Raw genomic sequence first — 20,253 nt, 5'->3', positions numbered from 1 at the left:
ATAAGAATAAAAGTAATGCTGCTACTGTTTTCATCAGCACTAAACATAATTTGTAATCAAATCAGAAACGACCATTACAAAAGTACATTGTTATTCAATTGTTTGAACTGCATGCAAAGTTCATATAAGAGTAACTTCTATCAAACTGTGCAGATGAATTACTTGTAACTTATCCATAGTACATGACAGATTTGCAGTCTTGACAAGAATTATTTGTCACCAGTATTCTTCTCTAAAAAACAAAACAAAAGAAACAAACATGGCTTCAGCCAGTGTCTGGAATATGGCAGACAAGCTTTCTTGTAAGGGAGAACATCAGGTTTAGTCAGGTGAAGCTGACTCTTCACTTTCCATGTACCGCACTTAGCATCATACTGAACATCCATTACTCAGAAGCATGACAATTCAAATCACCAGTCACAAGGGTAAATGTGGATGTACATAAACCAATGCTACTCACATGTCTGTAAGACATAGAGTAATGTAAATCACTAAAGCTGCCATTCTCACTGATCTCTCGCTATTAATTCTTTTTTTAATCTACTAGACAGATCAAAAGGTTAGCAAGATGGCTATGAGTCATCATCATGAGCACACCTCAAACTCTCCAGAATAACTTATATCCTTCCAAACTTGTTCCTCAGCCAATTTCTCTCCTACCTGCTTATTCATGTGTCATTTAAGAAGTTTAAGAAGGTGACAGATAGGCAAGCTTCTTCATACTGCCAATGTTGCCACAAACTAAAAAATCCCCAACACAATTTATTTCCAAACAAACGAACGGTTTAAATTCTGGGACATTATCTTCTACAAGTAGCAGTTCTAACAAAGTTTCAATTTGGATGTATACATCAATTAAAACACAGAAATGAAAGCAGCACTTTTTCCTTCAAGCAACACAGCACTTTTCTAATTTACCATGATAAAAACAGGAGATTGGGTATGTTGCAAACTGATATTGTGGAAGTTGTGGCAATGCCATGTCTGTCATTGTCTGACTAAAGCTATCTTCTCTGGTACTCTTTGCTCTTCTACAATTATGTACTTTACAGAATTGTTGATTGCTATATTTCTGTGGCATGTGACTGTGGATCGCAAGTGGGATACTACTACTCTGTAACCATATCATTAACGTTAGAGAACTTAGTACCTATACTGCAAAGCTTGCTGTAAGGTTTTGCTTTTCCAATGCAGTATCAAGTAATCTTTGTAATAGTGTGATATCTGAAGGGGGGGGGGAATAGATATAAGATATTATTAAAATATCAATTATGTGTTTGCTTTGGATTATTTTGACAAAGATTTCATGAACAAGTGCCACACTTGCACAATTACAACATTTTGTGATCTACATGTATACTGTGTATACCTGTGACATTTGCCAACATTGAAATGTTTGCTTTCTATATTTACATTTAATGTAATTTATATAATAGTAGACAATATACCAATTATAACTGGGAGAGGGAGGATGACATACCAGTCATAGCACAACAGAAAATAGGAGCTAAAATGATACAAACATGGTGACTAAAGAAATCTGACGTCATGGTGCATGCACTGTGTACAACATGTTTGAAAAATTAATCCTTCTGATAAATACCATGTTTCTTCATTCTTGTGGATGGTTGATTATCAGAAATCATAGATCCTAGAAAGAGAATGCCGCGTCACAATGGTTGCTGCTTTCACCAATAATGTTTTAGATAGCATGAGGAATACTCATTATTTTCTGGGAAAATACACAGATTCATTTATGCTTAATTCTGTTGCTTCTGTTAAGTTATTGACATACTGGGTATTTTCCAATACCCGGTACATGACAGAATATGGGGTGAAAAATGTTACCATAAATCCAGTTGCATACAAATCAACCATCTGCCACTAGAATCCAAATTCTTTCAATTACTTTGAGGACAATCGGTGGAAGCCGGGCCCTGCATCAAAGCTTATAAATGATAAGTATAGTATCTCATGCTCCTTGTACACAGTCATGAATATAAAACAACAGATGAAAAGGATCATATCAGCTATACATTCAATGAGTCACTTTACGATTTTTGTCAAGCACTGACATAATAAAGGTACAAGTAAATCTGTTCAGGTTACAAAAGCTAGATTCACAACTTTACTAGGCACTTCTTTCTTTCTATTTTTCTAATTTTTCTGCTGGATGCAGGCTTATTTTTAGACCTGTCTGGAGCTTCGACTGAGTGCTTCCAGTGTAAGGCTTGTGACATCCTTGACTCTGACAATATGGGTGAAGGAGACAGGAAGAGGGGGTGAGGTACAAATGGGGTGCAAATATGACTACTAGTATACCTCCTGTAAACAAACAAAAGAGAAAATCAGCAATGAGGATACAGGTGGTAGGGGGAAAGCAAGGATGACTGAGGTTCCTATGCGCTCTGAATGGGGTAATATCAACAAGAAGAGGGACAAGATGGGGGCAGATGTGTCCATGTATATTGTGAACATAATTTTGAAGAGGTTGGATTTTGACAGTAAACTATATGTGGTACATGCACACACAAGACACTCTTGGTAGTTGAGTTTAAAGACCAGAAAAGGCACACAATGATGCAGAGCAGCACAAAGGTTGCTTGTTTTCAAGACTTCACTGCCTTAGTCACATGAAGTCATATAACCAGCTGATGCCGCATTTTATGCTATTTTTAACAAATTCAACCTGTCGAGGATGTAGCCAAATTACCCCTTCACTGGGTCATACAAAGTATAAATGCTTTAGACTTCACTAAATATTGTCAAGCACATGAGATTCATTATGTATCACTTGCTACTCTTGAAGAAATTGGAAGGCATGTTATATTTTCTAAGTTTGCAAGACTGCACTCAGCATGACAATACCATACAACATATTCTATTTCAAAAATAAGACCATCATTCACTATTTGACTTATTAATGGGCAAAGCGTCATCAAATTATAAATGACTAACTTTATAATGCTTAGAAAAGTTCCCATTTGAAATGAATCATGAATTGTCACAGTAATAGTGAACACTGGAAAGAAAATACAAAGAGAATTCCTCATATTTTCATTTTTCTAGCATCGCAAAAGAGCTCATGACTTACCTCCTTCAAAGGGGGGGGGGGGAAACGTCAGTAACAAGTAAAAGGAATCATATGTGTAAATCAACTTTCATTAAAAATGAAATTTTGTCAAAAAAATGTCAAAAAAGAAGGAAGTTACACTGCAAGGCCTTTGGTTATTTATTGGCAGATCTCTTTCACAATAATATCAGCATAATGCCTTGATAAATCTTGGTAGGAGGTTTGTAAAGTTCAAGAAATACATCCATTTTTTTAGAGAAGAGTAAATTAACCTTATTGCACCTGATTGATTTAAATTGCCCTATTACTGATGCAAATAAGCACTGAATTAGTCAGTGTTTGTGAAAGATTATAATTTGATCTGACTTTTGCAATGCGCCGATCTACCAAGAATAGAGAAGATAAAGCCTTTTTTAACAATCTACAAAGTTGAGTAAATTTCATCAAGGGCTTCTGTAATTATTGCTCTATGATGTAAACTATACTTCCCTTTCGAGTTAAACGTGTGATCCTGGATATAAAATTGACCAAGTAGGTACCAATATGCTATGGGGATGATCACAGCTTCTCTCTACGGAACAAACCTTTTCTGTCTAAAGATAAAATTCAAAATTTGCAGTCTTTGTGCTCAAATCCATTTTTTTTCCCCTAAAATCAGAATACCACTGATCTGAGTTGAATGGCAAGAAAGAGTGTCTCTTGGCAGGAATTCAAGGTCCCTGCAAAGGATATTAAGTCATAATTACAGGAAAGAGACACTGACAGCTCATTTCTATGCAAAACGTTCTGTTTTTTTCACAAAGGTCATACCATGTAGCAGCTGTAACCTGACAGGTCATGAGAAATGAATGCAGCAAAACAGAGTTTGGACACCTCAGTCGTCAGTGCCTATTTCTTGTGACACACCACGATTGCAGCATTCATTGCAGAGACTCCAACTCTCCCGTTTTCGACGGGAGATCTCCCACCGAAAACCCATTTTTGCAAAATCTCCCATTCTCCCGCTTGAGATTTAATTTCTCCCGCCCTGGCTCTGTGTCTCCCGTTGGAAAGGATTTCTTACTTATTGCTATTGTATATTGAAAAAATAAGCCTTCGATAGCACCAGAGAGCATCTAGAACCCTAGGAACTTCGCGTTTCGCGCATATCAACTTGGAGTCTCCCGTTTGCTAGGGGTTTCAGGCGGGAGAATCTCCAGATCAGAAGGTGCTTTGGGTTGGAGTCTCTGTCATTGTACTTCAAATTCAATTATGTGTCCTGGCTTACATACCAGCATAAGAAACTTGCATGCAAAGCGAGTGCAGTCTGCCGATCTCGAGCACTTCGCAGATGCTGTTGGGATGGCCCTCGCATTGCGAGAAATGGTGCGAATTAGTTGATCCCATGCCACACACTCTGGCTTAAACCGAGCCTCTGTATTGGACAAATCAGAGTAAATAGCATTAAGTAACAACAAATGGTGGAAGTTGGCTCTGAGCTAGTATATTTACAAGCCATTCATTCAGAGGCTGAAGCTTTCGCTAGCATTAGAAGAGGTCCACCAAAGAATTTTAGCAATTTCATACAAAAAAAATCCATTCAGTGCAAAAATGATCAAAATTAGATAAGAAACAAGGAAGGTATGACATTCTGACATTTCTTCTTCTTTCTTCCAGAAAACACTTCTTGACCACTTGTTATGAATATTCAAATCAGCAAGTTGATGATATCATGCTCTCACTATTTCTTCATAAAGAAATGACGAAAATCTAATATTTAAGCTGTATAAAGCCTGCAAAACTTGCCTTGGCTTAAACCACCTAAAATAAAAAAAAACACAAATGTTAACTCTGATATATTTTGGTACCGTATGAGAATGTTTTTACCTGTATTAGCTAAAAATAACAATTTTTCAGAATTTCATACATAACATAGGCCTTCATGAACATTGTGACAGCATGACATCATCAACTCGCTTATTTGAATATTCATCAGGACAGGCAAAGAAATCTTTTCTGGAAAAATGTGAAACTTCAAAATTACATATATGTATACTCTTTCTTCAAATATTTCTTATCCGATTTTTGTCATTTTTGGAATATTCTGTAGGGAATTGTTTTTCTTTCTTCGAGAGTTTATGAATTTATTTTTGGGGTGGATTTCCTCTTTAACCCCATCTCTATAGGTTGCTAAAGGGTTGCTCTACTTCATTTTCAAATTCACTTTGAAGAAATAAACATTATCTGAACATTCTGAAGATGTTTAAAAAACACAGAAACAAGGTACCTTTTATGAAAGTTTGTTACGCATTTTGTCTTTGCATAACAATACTTGCACTGTTTGAATGTGATGTAATTGTCTTTTTTGACATTCATCAAATTTTGTGAAATGCTAAGTACGTATGACAAAAAAGAAAGGAGACAGCATTGAATCTGGTTATGCAAGCATTACATGCTAATTCTTGGAAGTGATAGACATCAGTCGTTTCTAGAAAGTTCTCGTGTACTACATAACACAGAATTGTGTGTATAAATTACTATGTGTATTCTAATATGATAATCCTTTCTCTACATACAAAGCAAAGAAAACAAATCTGAAAGTGTGAGCATATGATGATAAGTGGTACAGTGAGTGAGATATATCCTGTCGCATGTCAGATCAGAACAAGCTTTCTGCTCCTGGGTCACATGTATAGGTGTTTCTCTCGAATGCGTGGATTCAAAATATTGCCATGTGTTGGCATTCAGTTCAGAAACTAACAAAGCAAAAATGTCATGCATTCTTCGCTAAAGCAAATATTAGTCCTTAATATGAGGTGAGGGTACATTAGGGCTTCTTTTAGTTGACGGCTCCACTTTTCATCTTGCAAACAGATGGTTCAATGCATGTGGACATTGGCATGTGCATGGACTAGTATATGAAAAGTAACATTACGATGCACTTCCAGCAACATTTATTTTTTTCCCCACAATATTTTCACCATTAAATCTACAAAAATTCTTGCACATCTGGCCGTACTTTATTTTAGAGTTAATTTCAATAATTTAAGAGTGTACAGTGGCTTTGAACTTTGCAATCATTGGGTAAATGGAAATCATGCATATATATAAATCATTGTTGCTTTTTTTCACATATTCAGTCATTCATCAGCCCTTAAATATGTCTTTCACAATTATGCATATCAAATTTTTAATTTTGTCATAGCAAACGAAAACAGCATCAAATAATTACAAACTAATCTTTAAAAAATTACAATGGTATTATTTTCTATAACTAAACATTGATTTGATTTGCAATGGAATATGTATTGTTTAGTTGGGCATAAGATCGTTTACCATGCTGTCTCGCACAACAGCAGAAAAAAATAGTAAGGAGGGCGGGGGCCTTGGAGAATCCCAACCCCCACCTCCAGCCCTTTTGCAATCAAGCAGTGTCAATCATTACAATAACATTTCAATGGACCATTTACAGTATAACATGTGGCAATATCTCTGTACAATTCTGCCCACTGGCGGGTGAAATGAACGGTACTGGCAAATCTTCATATTCTCATTCATTGCTAATGCACTGACCTCTTGGAATACCATGAGAGCAACATGCACATAAAACAAATCATTCTTGTTGGGGGAAATTAAAGCAAAAACAAGATTACAAGATGTTCTCTCTTTCTGAAGAAAGGATATTGATGATAAAAAAAAACAACCAACAGAACTTTGTCTTCCTTGATATCTGGCAGTTAACTTTTCACTGAGAAAAATGTACATGCCAACCCTTCATTCAGAAATATAACATTTGAAAGCTTTGCCATAAATAAAAACAATACTTTTCTCACAGATCTTTCAGTTTTGATACCGTATCTGGTTCTGTTCAATAGCAAATCAGCTAATCATGAACTCACATCATCATGTTTCTAATATGTCAAAATCAGATCAGAGAGAGAATGCTGCAGTCTAAGCATTCATACAATTAGATCGGTTTGCTTTCAGGAACCTAGTAAGGAATAATCTTTCGAATGAAAAAAAAAAACCAATTAAAAAACACTACCATTAGACTTACAAATTACAATATGCCTGTTGCATCCATAAGCAACATTCACCAAAGGACACGGTTACCACTGACAGTGACTTATAAATCGTACAAGAACTTCTTAATAACATTTACTCTGTCCCTGTGACTCCCAGTCACATAAATCACTGGACCCACATCGACTACCAGTCCATGGAGTTTTCTGCCTAGTTGTAGAGGTCATCATCGTCATCCTGATAGTGGTTTGGATTTCCTCCCCCAGACCCAGGTTTCCCTGGCTGCCTGATGGCCCACTACTGTTTGGAAAGCTGCAAAATGCAGAGATACAGATAATTAGAAACGATGGAATCAAACAGCACAAAGCACGGAGAAGCACATTTGATATGTTCCTTTATCTCTCATAGAGTCCCTTCATTACTTCACCACTACAAAGTAATTCTCTTTCCAGTTGTTTAACCTCTTATGTTTTCTTCAGAACTCACCTTACACCAGTTTGATCCAGTAAAATGTAATATTAATTCTCAAGAGAGAGTCAAATGCATGCTAAGCCAAATTAACATAACCTTGCATTTCAATCTAGATTTCAATGCACATTTTCCATGCAATTTTTTTAAACCATCTTTAGAAATGGTTGGATTATGTTAATCTTTGTGCTAAATGTCCAAGGTAATAGTATTCCAGTAATGGAACAGTCACAAGGTCAGATTTTGTTTAAATATCAAATACAAAATATGACAATAACTGTGGAAAATACAGGAAATGGTAAATGGTAGAAGAGGATCAGTTGCATCTGCCAACTGCAATGAGACACATGCCTTTTTGATAAACTTTGGGTCAACATGAACAGAATGTAAACACAAAGATTAACATTACATACACTTGCTGTAGCACTAATGCTATGAAAAACAAGAGTATCATATCTTAAACGAGAGCAACTAAGCAACTATCAGGATCTTTAAAAAAATAAAGATGCAAAATTGTACACTATGCCAATTTTATCTATTCTTTATTGCTTCAATAGAACAAGTAAGCTCAAGCTTTTACATCTTTTTCCCAAAGGCCACTAGAGCATCCTTCCTTCATTCAAAGTGAAAGAATACTCAAGATGAGATGACTCTAACTACATGTGTTGATCTTGATTTAAGACTGACAGACATTCTTGAATTAAAGTAACAAATTAGGTAAAATGGAAGATTGACATGTCTCTTGACTTCAAGAACTATCTCAAAACATGTTGAAGGAGAAGATATGGCTAGATCCAATGAAAATCATGACAGTTTATATAAAATCAACTTACTTGAAGTTGTTTCCGAACCCTCTGCTCTGCTGGAGTGTCTGTGCAAACATCTCATACTTGCGGATGTCATTGTCACTGACTGAGCGTCTGGCGAATCTCATGGCCTCCTCGAAGTGAGCCCGAGTGATCTCTGGTACTGGGTCCTCCTCATCAGTCTCCTGAATGGGTCAAGGTGAAACAAACATTCCAGTACAACACACAAAAATCGGTTCAGGTATGAACCTCAGAACCAATGAAATAATTAGGTTCACGTTAGTCACCTATACGGGATAAGGTGACAAGAGCATTACAGTTCAGCAAACAAAATGCTCTTAAGTATGACTTGAGAACCACTGAAGTTACTACGCACATGTTGATCAGCCCAGACTGGACAAGAGGACAAAAAATTCCAGTCAAAAAAATTTAAAGTTTGACCAAAATTGCTACAACCACTAGGTCATATCAAGTTATGTCACTTTCCAATGAAAAAAAAAGTGCCCTTAACATCTTTTCTGGGATAAATCATTAGGAGAATGACCAATTACTGGCCAAAATATATCTATGAGGCAATCTTCTGTATTTTGTTTTCTTTACATCTTTAAAAATCAAAAGTACTTGTACTCTCATCCAACACTCTTTCTGATTTAGACAGATAAAAGATAATATATTTCATCACTTGCTTATATAGACGATTCTGTAGTAAGACAGGTTGAACTCTATGCTCGTCGCTCGGTTTGGTTGTATAGATGGCGATTATATCTGCCACCAGTTGTACGGTTGGCGATAGTATATCTGCCACCGGGTATACGGTTGGCGATATGATACATCTGCCATCGGGAATATACAAGGCCAATACCAGCGTGGCGGTACATTATGTTTACTGGTGCGTAGTCCCGTCCATCGCCGCGCATACACAATAGTATGGGCTTGGCCATACTGCCGCGTAGCCCAGTAATCGGCGTATGTGCCAACATAGGCTGACGGACAGCAAAATCCCCAACAAACCTGCACGCATGCACCAGCTGCACGCACGGAAAGTTCACCTGGAGGGCAAAATAGGGACAGACAGACAGACGGACCCCAGGACAGAGACAAGACTACACGATTCCCAGCGACCTTGACTGTCCCCCGTCTCGCCGTTTTGTCTCAGCTAGAATCTATATACGAAGAGCAGCTGCTCCAAAACCGTGAGTATGCACCTTGTATACTTTGTTATAATCATTATACTTGTTGTAGTCATAAGTTAGAGTAGTAACCTGATAGCGCTTACTCCCGCAATAATTTTCTGCACCTCTAGCTAGGGAAGAAGCGCTACAATTCAAATGACAGGATTCACATGTTTCTGAGATTCAGAATTTGAACACAACACACCTAAGCCTGCACAGAGATCAATTCTCAGGGAGGAAGATGCCTTTGACAAGCCGATGGATATCCATTGCTGGTGATACGTACCATTTCCACAGCTGGGTTGCTCATGCTTTCCTTCTGCCGCCTGATCTCAGCCTCGATGCTCTGCCTGATGGCCAGCTTGCAGGCCCGCTGGCAGATCTCGGTCAAGTCAGCACCGCTGAAGCCATGGGTCACCTTGGCCAGGTATGGCAAGTCTACTTCCTGCAATCACAAAGTGAAAACAGTGGTGGTTGAACACTTCAGAGCTTCTGAACTGCACTGGGATAATTGGGAAGAGACACTACAAAACTTTTTTTTTTCACCTCTGCCAAGGAGGTTACTGTATAATTTTACCACGATTTGGTTTTATGTGGACATCACGGTGATCCATTTCAAACTGACCACTAATCATCTCAGAAAGATGTATCAAAATTCCACATATCGTACTTACTTTATATTCAATTTTCTGGCATACTTACCTCATCTTTGACTAGGATACAAGAAAATTGACTCAACTCTTTAACAAATTTTATGCCGATATACAAGTACACCTATCAATACCAACTACACCTCCAAATAATATTTGGCATCTAAATGCTTTAAAAGACTTAATTTATGCCATTAAAACATGGGCATTGACATGACTGAACCACTTCAAAACATCGATAATTACTAGAAATCAAAGGAGAAAAATTTCAGTACAAGTGACCCTTATACGTGTAGCACCTGGCAAAATATTTATGTGAAGAGATCTTTCATCCCAACTTTACCATTATACTGTACACAATCTTATCTGAAATGTCCATAGGCAATCTAATCGTCCAAACATCTGTATTAACTGAATACACATGTACTGTTAAAGTGAAAATTTTGTGGTTCGAAATGTACACGCTTTCCGCGCAACCAGAAACTAGCGCGAAAATAAAAGCATGCAAATATTTTTGCTTGCCATATGTTTCTGTGCCTGATGTCCTGATTCCACAGATTTAAAAACACGTGAAGCTCTTCTTATCCGGCCAAATGCGAACAATATGTCGCTAAAAAATATATATCCACTTTTACAGTATCAGTACATGTGGACAAGCAGTATCAGACACATTTAAAATACATGTATACATGTACACAATGAATGTGTGTCATTTTTTCATGGACCTTATGAATAAGTGAATGATATTTGACCCCGTTACCAGTAACAACACTCGACTTGTGGAGTATTAATTGGCCTACATAACTGATAAGAACAAGTTCGTTCATGCGAACATACAGGCAGATTTGGTGGAAACTTTTTGTACACATTTGCACATGTAATGTATTATCATCTGTCTAACTGCTGTGTCAGAATCTTCATTTTCCTTATCCCTTCTTGACCGTTCAATTCCTTTTGGTGACAGACCTTGTGTATTTACCTGTTAAAAAACAGAATTCTTACATCTTTGAAACCTCTTCTGAAATGGGTCAGAACCCAGATATCAACAATACAAGATGAATACTCACTAAACCTCTTATAGTGCTTCATTGGTGATGTACAAACATACCTTCAGCGGCAATTAAGACATGCCCCCTGTTGAGTATTGGCTGGAAGTGCAGCTACTACTTCATATACAGTAATGTACTCGCTTTCATAACGTTTATCAAGGATATCATAGTTCCATGCATTGAATATCTGTAATGGTCGAACTTCACATTTACTACAACACCCTTTTGCTTTTCAAAGGACATAAATGTACCATCGTCTTTACTAAAAATTTGAAAAAAAAAGTAAAATAAATGTTCTTGTAAAGATGAATGAAGAATTAAGTTGATAGAACATATATGTTTTATCAATTTCATTCTTCTTGTTGTATCATACCACATATTTAGCACCTTTGTGAGGTAGATTATCGTGATCACATACTGTTCATGGCCGGTGCAGCCATGGGGGCCGTGGGGGCTCAGTTTTTGTGCACCATACAGAAGGTGTCAGCACTTTGGGCCCCACACTTTTTTCAACCCGGAAATAGGTACCGGTAAGTGGCACTAAGAAAAATATAGATACACCTTGAAGTATGGTGGTGGTAAGGTTATGTTCTTTCTCTGAATAGCTTTTTCTTGCTTGTCAGGCGAAAACACCTGGAAGTGGACTGGTAGAGGTGAGCCGAGGACCTTTTTTTTTTTTTTCGCTTGTCAGCCGAAAAAACCGGAAGTGGATGGTAAGAAAAGATATTGTGTGTTTTTTTTGTCATCTTGTTGTTGGTTGTTTTTTTTTTTTCCTGCTTGCTAGCTCATGAAACCCGGAAGTGGGCCCCCACACTTTTTTGAAAATGCTGTGCCGGCCATGCTGTTCTAGGTTTTTCAATGAACTGACAAAGTCTCTTAATCAATGTTTCTGTTCTTGTTAGAAAGTCATTAAGCGCTTGCAACAACAGTGCTCTACGGTACTTGATAAAATCTGTCAGAGATTGAATGGTGTTCATCCAGGGAAACAAAATATAGCAGTGTGCAATATGATAAGTAGATCTTCTCGTTTATGTCCTGCAGGTTATCCTGGAGGCCATAAAGAGGAGAATCATCATAAATATGCACGGTCAGGTACCGGTACTGTACTGTGGTAACCGCAGCAGCGACCCCAACGCTACTGGTTACGACGCCCCGCGCCGGGGTTAGTACTGGGGATACCTACATGCAAGTGTACAATGCGACACAAATAGAGAAAGGATTAGAAAATGCATAACAATTTTTCCAACCATTACTCAAAATTAATCATAATTAGATGATATTCTAAACCATTATTCATAATAACATGTCCCTAACATTATGTTGGAGTAAACCCCAATTCAAGCAGAGGCAACTACAGACAGACATTGTACAATGTACATGTACTAAACATGTACACGTACTATACACACATTTACCTACAAGGAGTGTGATCTGAGAATTATCAATCATAACATATTTTTTTTTTTTATCTCAGTGTCATTGACAGCAAAAAAACAATCAAACAAACAAAAGTAATAATTGATAACTCAGCTCACACGCCTTGTAATTGAAACCTCTACCAGAATAATTCAGACTACACTCTCTTAAACCTAATTGTCACAAGTGTGGAAGACTCTACATCTCTATGATTTACTGCAAATATACCGGGTACTTAAAAATTAAAATATGAAAAATTAAAAAAGCCCACCCAGTTCTCAGTCACTATACGTCCATTGCAACAGGGACAGCACTCGATGATTTCCTGAAAATTATCTATACCGTTAGTCAGGGCACCAGCTTGCCACATCTACAGGTAGGACCCAGGTTTCGACGCCCAGCAGATAATTCTTATTAAATTTTATACTCAATACAAACGTCTGACTTCAACAATCAACAAAGTTATCAATCACATTTCTAGTTTTTATAAACCCTGTTTGTCACTTGTCATCCTAATCTGATGGTGGAATATTTAGGGGAAAAGCAACACAGTGTCAGCAGAAATGCTGATATCAGCCATTTTTAGGGGTTCAAAACAATATGATGCATTTTGTATGACAACGCCGTAAAATGAAATTCACTCATGACCATTATTTTACTTTAGTATCAATTTGTTTGCCATATCCTGATGTTTGATTTCTGTAATCGCCTTAAGCAATTGCATGACTGAAATTCGTAATTAATGAGCAAACTTGTAGAAGGCGTTGGCTTTGAGAATGTGGCACCAGATTTCGACAATGAAACAACAAGTTCTTGCGCTGGTGTGATTGCTGGTTTGCGTTTACAATGTAGTGTATGCGTACTGTATGCACCATGTGTTTTATGTGTGATGCGTGCTGCATGATTGTGCGAAAAATCGCTTAAAATTGAACAGGAGCGCATTCAAATGGGAATTTGTTTAAGGCATATCATTATTGGCCTTTTAAATAGCTCAATTTCATATCGAAATTCTCAGGTAAAACGGTGCAGTTTTGATGGTAAACAAGGAAATGTGCTAAAGTGTCGAAAACTAACTACGACAAGCAGCCCCATACGCATCTACGCTGTGCATGATAGAATGGGCTGCCGGTTGCAGTTACGAAAACTGGCACCCTAGCTGTATACTAGTATACAGCGGCAGCGTAATTCTGATCATTCTTTCTTAGTATAGGTGATCCCGATGAGCCGTAAAATCCAATCCATAATCTCAGGGCCGCCAACATTGGAAACTAGTAGTAGATCTAGTTGTAGTTCAGTGTTAGACTCCCATGCTATAATTTGGGTGTCAAAATGAGTGAGATCAATAGAAATGCATGCAAATGAAATGAAGCTTTAGACGTGTAAACTGAGCAGTCAGTCTGAGGATGATGAGGTGAGTGAGCTGTGAGAAAGGACCAAAATGAGCAGAGTTGAGCGAGTCTCACTCTCAATGTGAGTGAGAGTTGCAGTTGGCATGAAATCTAACCTACTACTACTAGTACTAGATTCTAGTACATCTTTGCACACTGTACGGCTAATGAGCAGCGCTAAAGTAATTGTAAATTAGATGTTCGGTCATGCCATCGCCACATAGATTACACATGTATGCAAATATCACACATGATGTCCCCTGTCCCCCTATTCCCACATCCTCTCCCCCTATTCCCAATACTGGCAATAGTCAATTCTGATGTCTGGATGTGGGATGAGCAGTAATTAGGCGTACCAGCCTGTCTGCCTTGCCTTTTTTTTTTTTTTTTTTTTTGAACTGACGATACAGTGTAGATGAGGATAGACCTGGAAGCTCGACTGCTGCTATACAGCAATCTTCCAGTATCTTCGGTAAAGGTTTAGTAGGTAAATGATCACGGGCATGGCACCACGGGCCACGGCCATCGCCGGCCACGGAGTTTCATTTGACGAATTAGCAACGCTAATTTCAATGTATGGGACTACCTCCGCACAAATCGTCATCATCAGCAGCAGCACGGATAACTACAATACACAGCAACAGAACGAAAGTTCCATTACGCTGTGGTCAGGTGGAGATTTGACTTACAACTTATTTTAAGCGGCTTTGAATTTATCTGTGGATGGCATTGATGTATCATAGCAAAGGGCAGATCTGATCCAGAGTCCCGTATGGTTTGCTAACGGTGCATTTGCGGTCAGTCCTAAAGTCGACCCGCCTTTTGTTTTAGACGGTACAGATTGGGGACCCTAACTCTAAACCTAACCCTAACCATCAAACCCTAACCCTAACCCTTATCCTAACCCTGGCCATAACCCTAACCCTAACACTCAGACTCTTAGGCCCTAACCCTTAACCCTAAACGCTAACCATAACCCAACGTATTTCCCATAGGTCTAATATGCGCCATGCCCCAATCTGTGCCGTCTAGGGGAAAAAAAAAAAAAAAAAAAAAGCAGGCGGGACACAGAAAAAATGCCTTCGTTCGATCCAACCCGGTACCCGCAGAAATGGTTTGACTGCATGGGGTGGTCGGTTGGACCCTCTGGAACACCCGTAGGCAGTATGTGATTCCAAATTATGGTGTTCATGAAATTTTACAGTCCACTTAGAAGCGACAAGATCAAGATCTTATTGTTCGAAAAAAAGGTCTGCGCATTATAAGACTACTACTGTACACACAACAGTGGTACCCAGTGAACCGTTTTTTTCTTTTTTTTTTCTCTTTTTTTTTTTGTCCTTGTCGCAATCACTGGCTAGCTATGCGCCCTCACTCGGCTTAGAGCAGTTGATGTAAGAACAGAAAACTGTTGATCCCAACATGGACCTACAGGTCCATGATCCGAAGGACTCCTTTACAAGGTTACAGCTTGTTATTCCAAAGGCTCTTTATTCCTAAAATTCGTTATTCCAAAGGTTCATTGTTCCGAATTTCATTTTCGGATTAACCAATCTTCAGAATAACGAACCTTCGGAATAACGAACAGCACCCCTTTACAATGGGAGGCCATTGTACACTTTCTCTTTTCTACTACAGGCAAGAACTCTAGATACATTACTACACATGCCATATTCTCATAAATTAGTAACTTCCATACCGTTACCTTCTTTTTTCATTAATAACAACAATTATCTAATACATGTAGGTGTTGACAGAAATACAGTGCAGTTTAGTTTCAAGGTACCCGGTACTAGAGTCTATCCATCAATCTTCATGGCAATGTATCACACACATAACAAGAATAATACGTACACTACTGAAAGTAAGAGCTGTATAAGCATTCCACAGTTTTATCTATTTTTTTTTTTTTAGCAGTATAACCAAGTGTGGTTTAAACTGTTTTTATTGATTGATTGATTGATTGATAGATGATTGATTGATTGGTGATTGATTCATTGATTCATTGATTGATTGATTGATTGATTCATTCATTCATTCATTCATTCTCATTTACTCATTTATGTTTGGTGGTGGTTTGGGGCTCAGTCTCTGGTCAAGGGACATGTAAAAGACCTATGAAAGGTACAACTGTCAGCGGTCTGGTGAATAGGACAGTGTGTCTCAACTACAATAGTACTGAGTAATGTATAGTAAACATTTCAAAAGATAGTTCTTCTAGTGCAGCCCAGTATCAAGACAAAAGTAAATGCTTGTACCAGGTAGTTTGAACAATACCATTGCAGATCTACAATATGTTGAGTAAATACATGTATGTACCAATAATTGATGGACTGCTGTTTATGTGGATCCCCGATCACATGTTTTAGGTCCACCACATACACACACACACACACACACACACACACACACACACACACACACACACACACACACACACACATACACACACACACATGCGAAAAAATCCATGCTGAAACACATACACACATGCGAAAAATCCATGCTGAAACACATACACACACGCATAGAGACAACACACAAAACAAAATGTACATAGCAGGTGTTACAATCTCAATCAAAATTACAACATTACTCCAAATTGGTTGGCTGCAATGTCTCAAATTTATTGTTAGGGCAGAGACTTAAGCGATGAAAAGTGTTACAAAAGTTCACACATTATTGAAATCTGTAAAATAATCTTCTTCATGACAATATCATTTGACAGATCAATGCTCTCCTCGCTGCTGCAAGACAGGAACACCATGTCAATTTTTCATACAAATTGAAACTGAACAGTCATTATCCCACATATTCTCAAGAACACACAAATATTTCATAAAAATAGTAAATGGTAACTCTTTTTGTTTAAGGATTAAGGAATGTTGAGGCTTTTCCATTACAGACACTTATTAATGCATTAACTGTGAGCCACAAACACGATAACTTGTACCATAATATCAATGCCTGTCTTCTCCAACACAAAATACAATCAATCTGATGCTAATTTGAAAAAAGAAAAACAACAAAAAACATATAAACATAAAGATGAAAAATGCTTGTGCCCCCCAAAATGATACCAATAGAACCATTCCCTATGCAGCTGTATACTGAAAAATTTGGACAAAATTAATCAGACATTTTGAGTTATGAACAATCAATAGTATTTTAAGGTCTCCTTAGCTTCATACACAGGGATGTATATATACAACTAGTATATATCGGCAGTCACATCATTAATGCGCACTACATGCACATGAATACAAGGAAGCATATATTGTATGTGTGTGTGTGTGTATGTGTGTTTTTTCGACTGGAAATACAGGTCCTACACAATTATTCGTCATACTTTTAAAGCTTGAAAATCATTCTCAATGATTTTAGAACGCTAAACAGTATCAACTGGTGCGCTATACCGCTAGCGGGAAATTTCCCAAGTCAGAAAATAGCGCGCTATCTCGAAACATCGGGCTGATGTGAAAACGCCTAGTGTTATCTGATATATAGTTTATGAATTATTAAGAATCACGAGTGGAAGATGTTTTCTGAAACACCTAGTACAAGTTTCCAATGTATTACAGGCACGACAGGCGCACTAGGCAGAAACCCTTGTGTGTAGTAAAGTCTGTGTGCGCCAAGACTATTACACGCTCCACTGCACTGCAGCCGCTCCCAACAAGAAAGAGATAAGATACAATGCACGGTAAACATGATAATAGGCATGAATGTTTATTGATTCATTGAGCTATTAAACATTTTGAATAAAAGTGCACATTTTCCAGAACGACTGAAATCTAAATCTTGCGTAAGCTAATTTTTAATTGAATTCATCGACCCTTGCAGGTTATAGTTGATCATGTGTCTAAGCTCCTTGATGGGCCCATTTGCAAGTATTTTGCTGACATTTTAAAAACTTCAAGTTTGAATCAATCTGTATAATGATGAAAGTGCTAATAACCTACATACGTACGTCTGTAGGATAAGGATGTAGGCTTGTAAGGTGATCTTTGTTTGATTGTTTGATATAATACTATTTATTTTCTGCAAATCAGCATACCTAACTTACATAAGCAGTAACATATTGGAAATAAATGATTATACAAAGTAAATTTAATACAGAGTCGTTTGACTTGCATAAACAATGGTAATAAAAGAAAATTAATGATTTGATTTACTATACAGTATGCAATCCTATGTAGCGGTGATTACAATAACAATGTAGCTAGGAAGCGGTTATGCAGAGGGCCGTCATTCCTTCCGCAATTCTCTGGGTGCTTACATGAAACAGGGAGGCGATTTCCTCTCACCTCCCTGCATGAAACGAGACCTTTTTGCCCGTCGATAAGAGGCAGACAGGTTGGTAATCCAGCTGTGAAGGTAGTCAAGCGGTACATGGCATCCCCCTATCCACGGTCAACTATAACATGTGCCAATGAACGATGGAAATATCGACCGGGTGCGAGGTATGAATAGAGCGTGCGCTGATGAGCCCACAGAATCTTTTGTTCTACACAAAACCAGGTACCTGAAAGAGGTGACTGGGGAACTAAAAGCGAACCCACATATCTAACTGATCTCAGCCTTGATCGCTATGTGCATGTTCGTACGAGTTCACATCAGAACAAGCAAAAAACTAAATCAGGAAAAGGCACATAATACTGTGAAACACGCAATTTTCAAACAGAAAGAGAACAAATGCTAATAGAATTAACTCTAATTTTTTTTATTAAACCCACTTTTCTGAGCATTAAAACACAAAGAAACATGACTTTAGGCCACTAAAGCAGGCACCCTTGTCTTCATTTTGGGAACCTGGTATCAGTTGCTCCCTCGGGAACCTGCCTTACCAGGTTCCAGTTATTCTTCCCTGAAAAGATGACCTGCCCGAGGAAAAAAAAAAAAGTTACGTATACTAGATTCATTCAGCAGAAGGATGGATGAAAAGGACTGAATGAGTGCCTGAGAGCAGGGAGGTGAGAGTGAGTGTTGCGAGTTTGTTAAGGTTTATTTATGAGTAGATATGTCCAGCTTCCAATTCTTACTATGATAAAACTCAATATTCTACACATCAAAAAAAAAAAAAAAAAAAAAGGGGGGGGGCAGGAATTTTAATGTTTTTCATTGTTTTTTGGGGGCTACCAAATTTTCTCTCTGTCCACCAAAAATTTGACATTGATGATTTTGGTGGCCCCATCGGGCCACCAAATAAAAAAAAAGTTAGTGTGGAGCCCTGTGTTAGGGCTCTGATCATGGAGTTACCACTGAATAAAAGATGGACGGTGGTTCGAACCCCAGTTTGGGTTTTGCACAACATCTTGTTTTCGTTTTTGCTAAGTTTGTAACGCTGTATTCCGTCAGGCTTAGAGAGAGTAATAAAGTCAAAGACTTGATAGTTATTCTCTATCCAAGTCACCAAGACTAATAAATTCTTTTCCCATACTGGGGAAAACAAAAATCGCGACCCGCACAGTAGCGTGCCAGCTAGAACCTCTTTGGCCAGCACCTAGCGTGTTGACAAGGTCTCGTGGCTGAAGATCGAGTCTAATTCGGCACACCGAGAACTGCGAGAAAACGGATGAACGCAAGAGAGAGTAGCGCTCGGTCTCACCAGGGAGGTGGGTTCCACCTCCCTGGTCTCACGTTCATCCGTTGTCTCGCTGTTATTCACAGCCACAAGGCCTTGCCAAAAAGTCTCGCATTCACCGGTTCTCTCGCAACTAGTCTCTTTCACAGCCACGAGGCCTTGCCAAAAGGCTAGCCAGCACCACGCACGGTAGCCTTTTGTCAAGGCCCTCTCGCTGTATGGTGTAGCGAGCCCAGCCGAGTGGGTTATAGTGGCTATTGATATCATTCAATCATGAAAGAATTTTATTTTTGCGGATAGCCTGTAGTCACCCTAATCATGACTGCAGTGCATACATCGCCGGCAGGTAAGTTGGATAAGTGGATAAGCAACCCACAAGAAGATTGGGAACATCAAGGAGAAAAAATGAAGAACAAAGAACAGGCATACACAAATATAAAAAAAGGACAAATGAGAAGAAAAAGACAGACGGGCTGAGTAGTCCAGTGTTATTGTTCCATTACTCATAGCAGTGGTGGATCTAGAGTAAGTGCGCACACAGAACTCAGTGCTGTGGGTGCACCGGGCGGACACTCCTCTTATTTTTGGTTTAAACAAAAGAAATAAACACGAAGGACCGATGCGACCGCGCCCCTTTAATTTTGC

At 38.3% G+C, this 20,253-nt stretch overlaps 1 protein-coding gene across 1 annotated transcript; it reads right to left on the bottom strand.

Annotated features, from left to right (window-relative positions):
• Window positions 1-6,026: 6,026 nt before the first annotated feature.
• Window positions 6,027-9,966, bottom strand: LOC139715214 (transitional endoplasmic reticulum ATPase TER94-like; the record flags this gene model as incomplete). Its single annotated transcript, XM_071626803.1, has 3 exons — window positions 6,027-7,387; window positions 8,377-8,534; window positions 9,808-9,966. Coding segments are annotated over 3 exons (504 nt in total), but the record flags the coding sequence as incomplete, so codon positions are not given.
• Window positions 9,967-20,253: the final 10,287 nt, after the last annotated feature.

Source organism: Diadema antillarum, unplaced genomic scaffold (genome assembly GCF_040938485.1).
Source record: "Diadema antillarum isolate AM-2024a unplaced genomic scaffold, OU_Dant_1.0 seq00003133_RagTag, whole genome shotgun sequence".
Taxonomy (NCBI): Eukaryota; Metazoa; Echinodermata; class Echinoidea; order Diadematoida; family Diadematidae; genus Diadema; species Diadema antillarum.
Note: the sequence above shows the minus strand (reverse complement) of the source record. Positions and strands in the feature narration are given on the sequence as shown.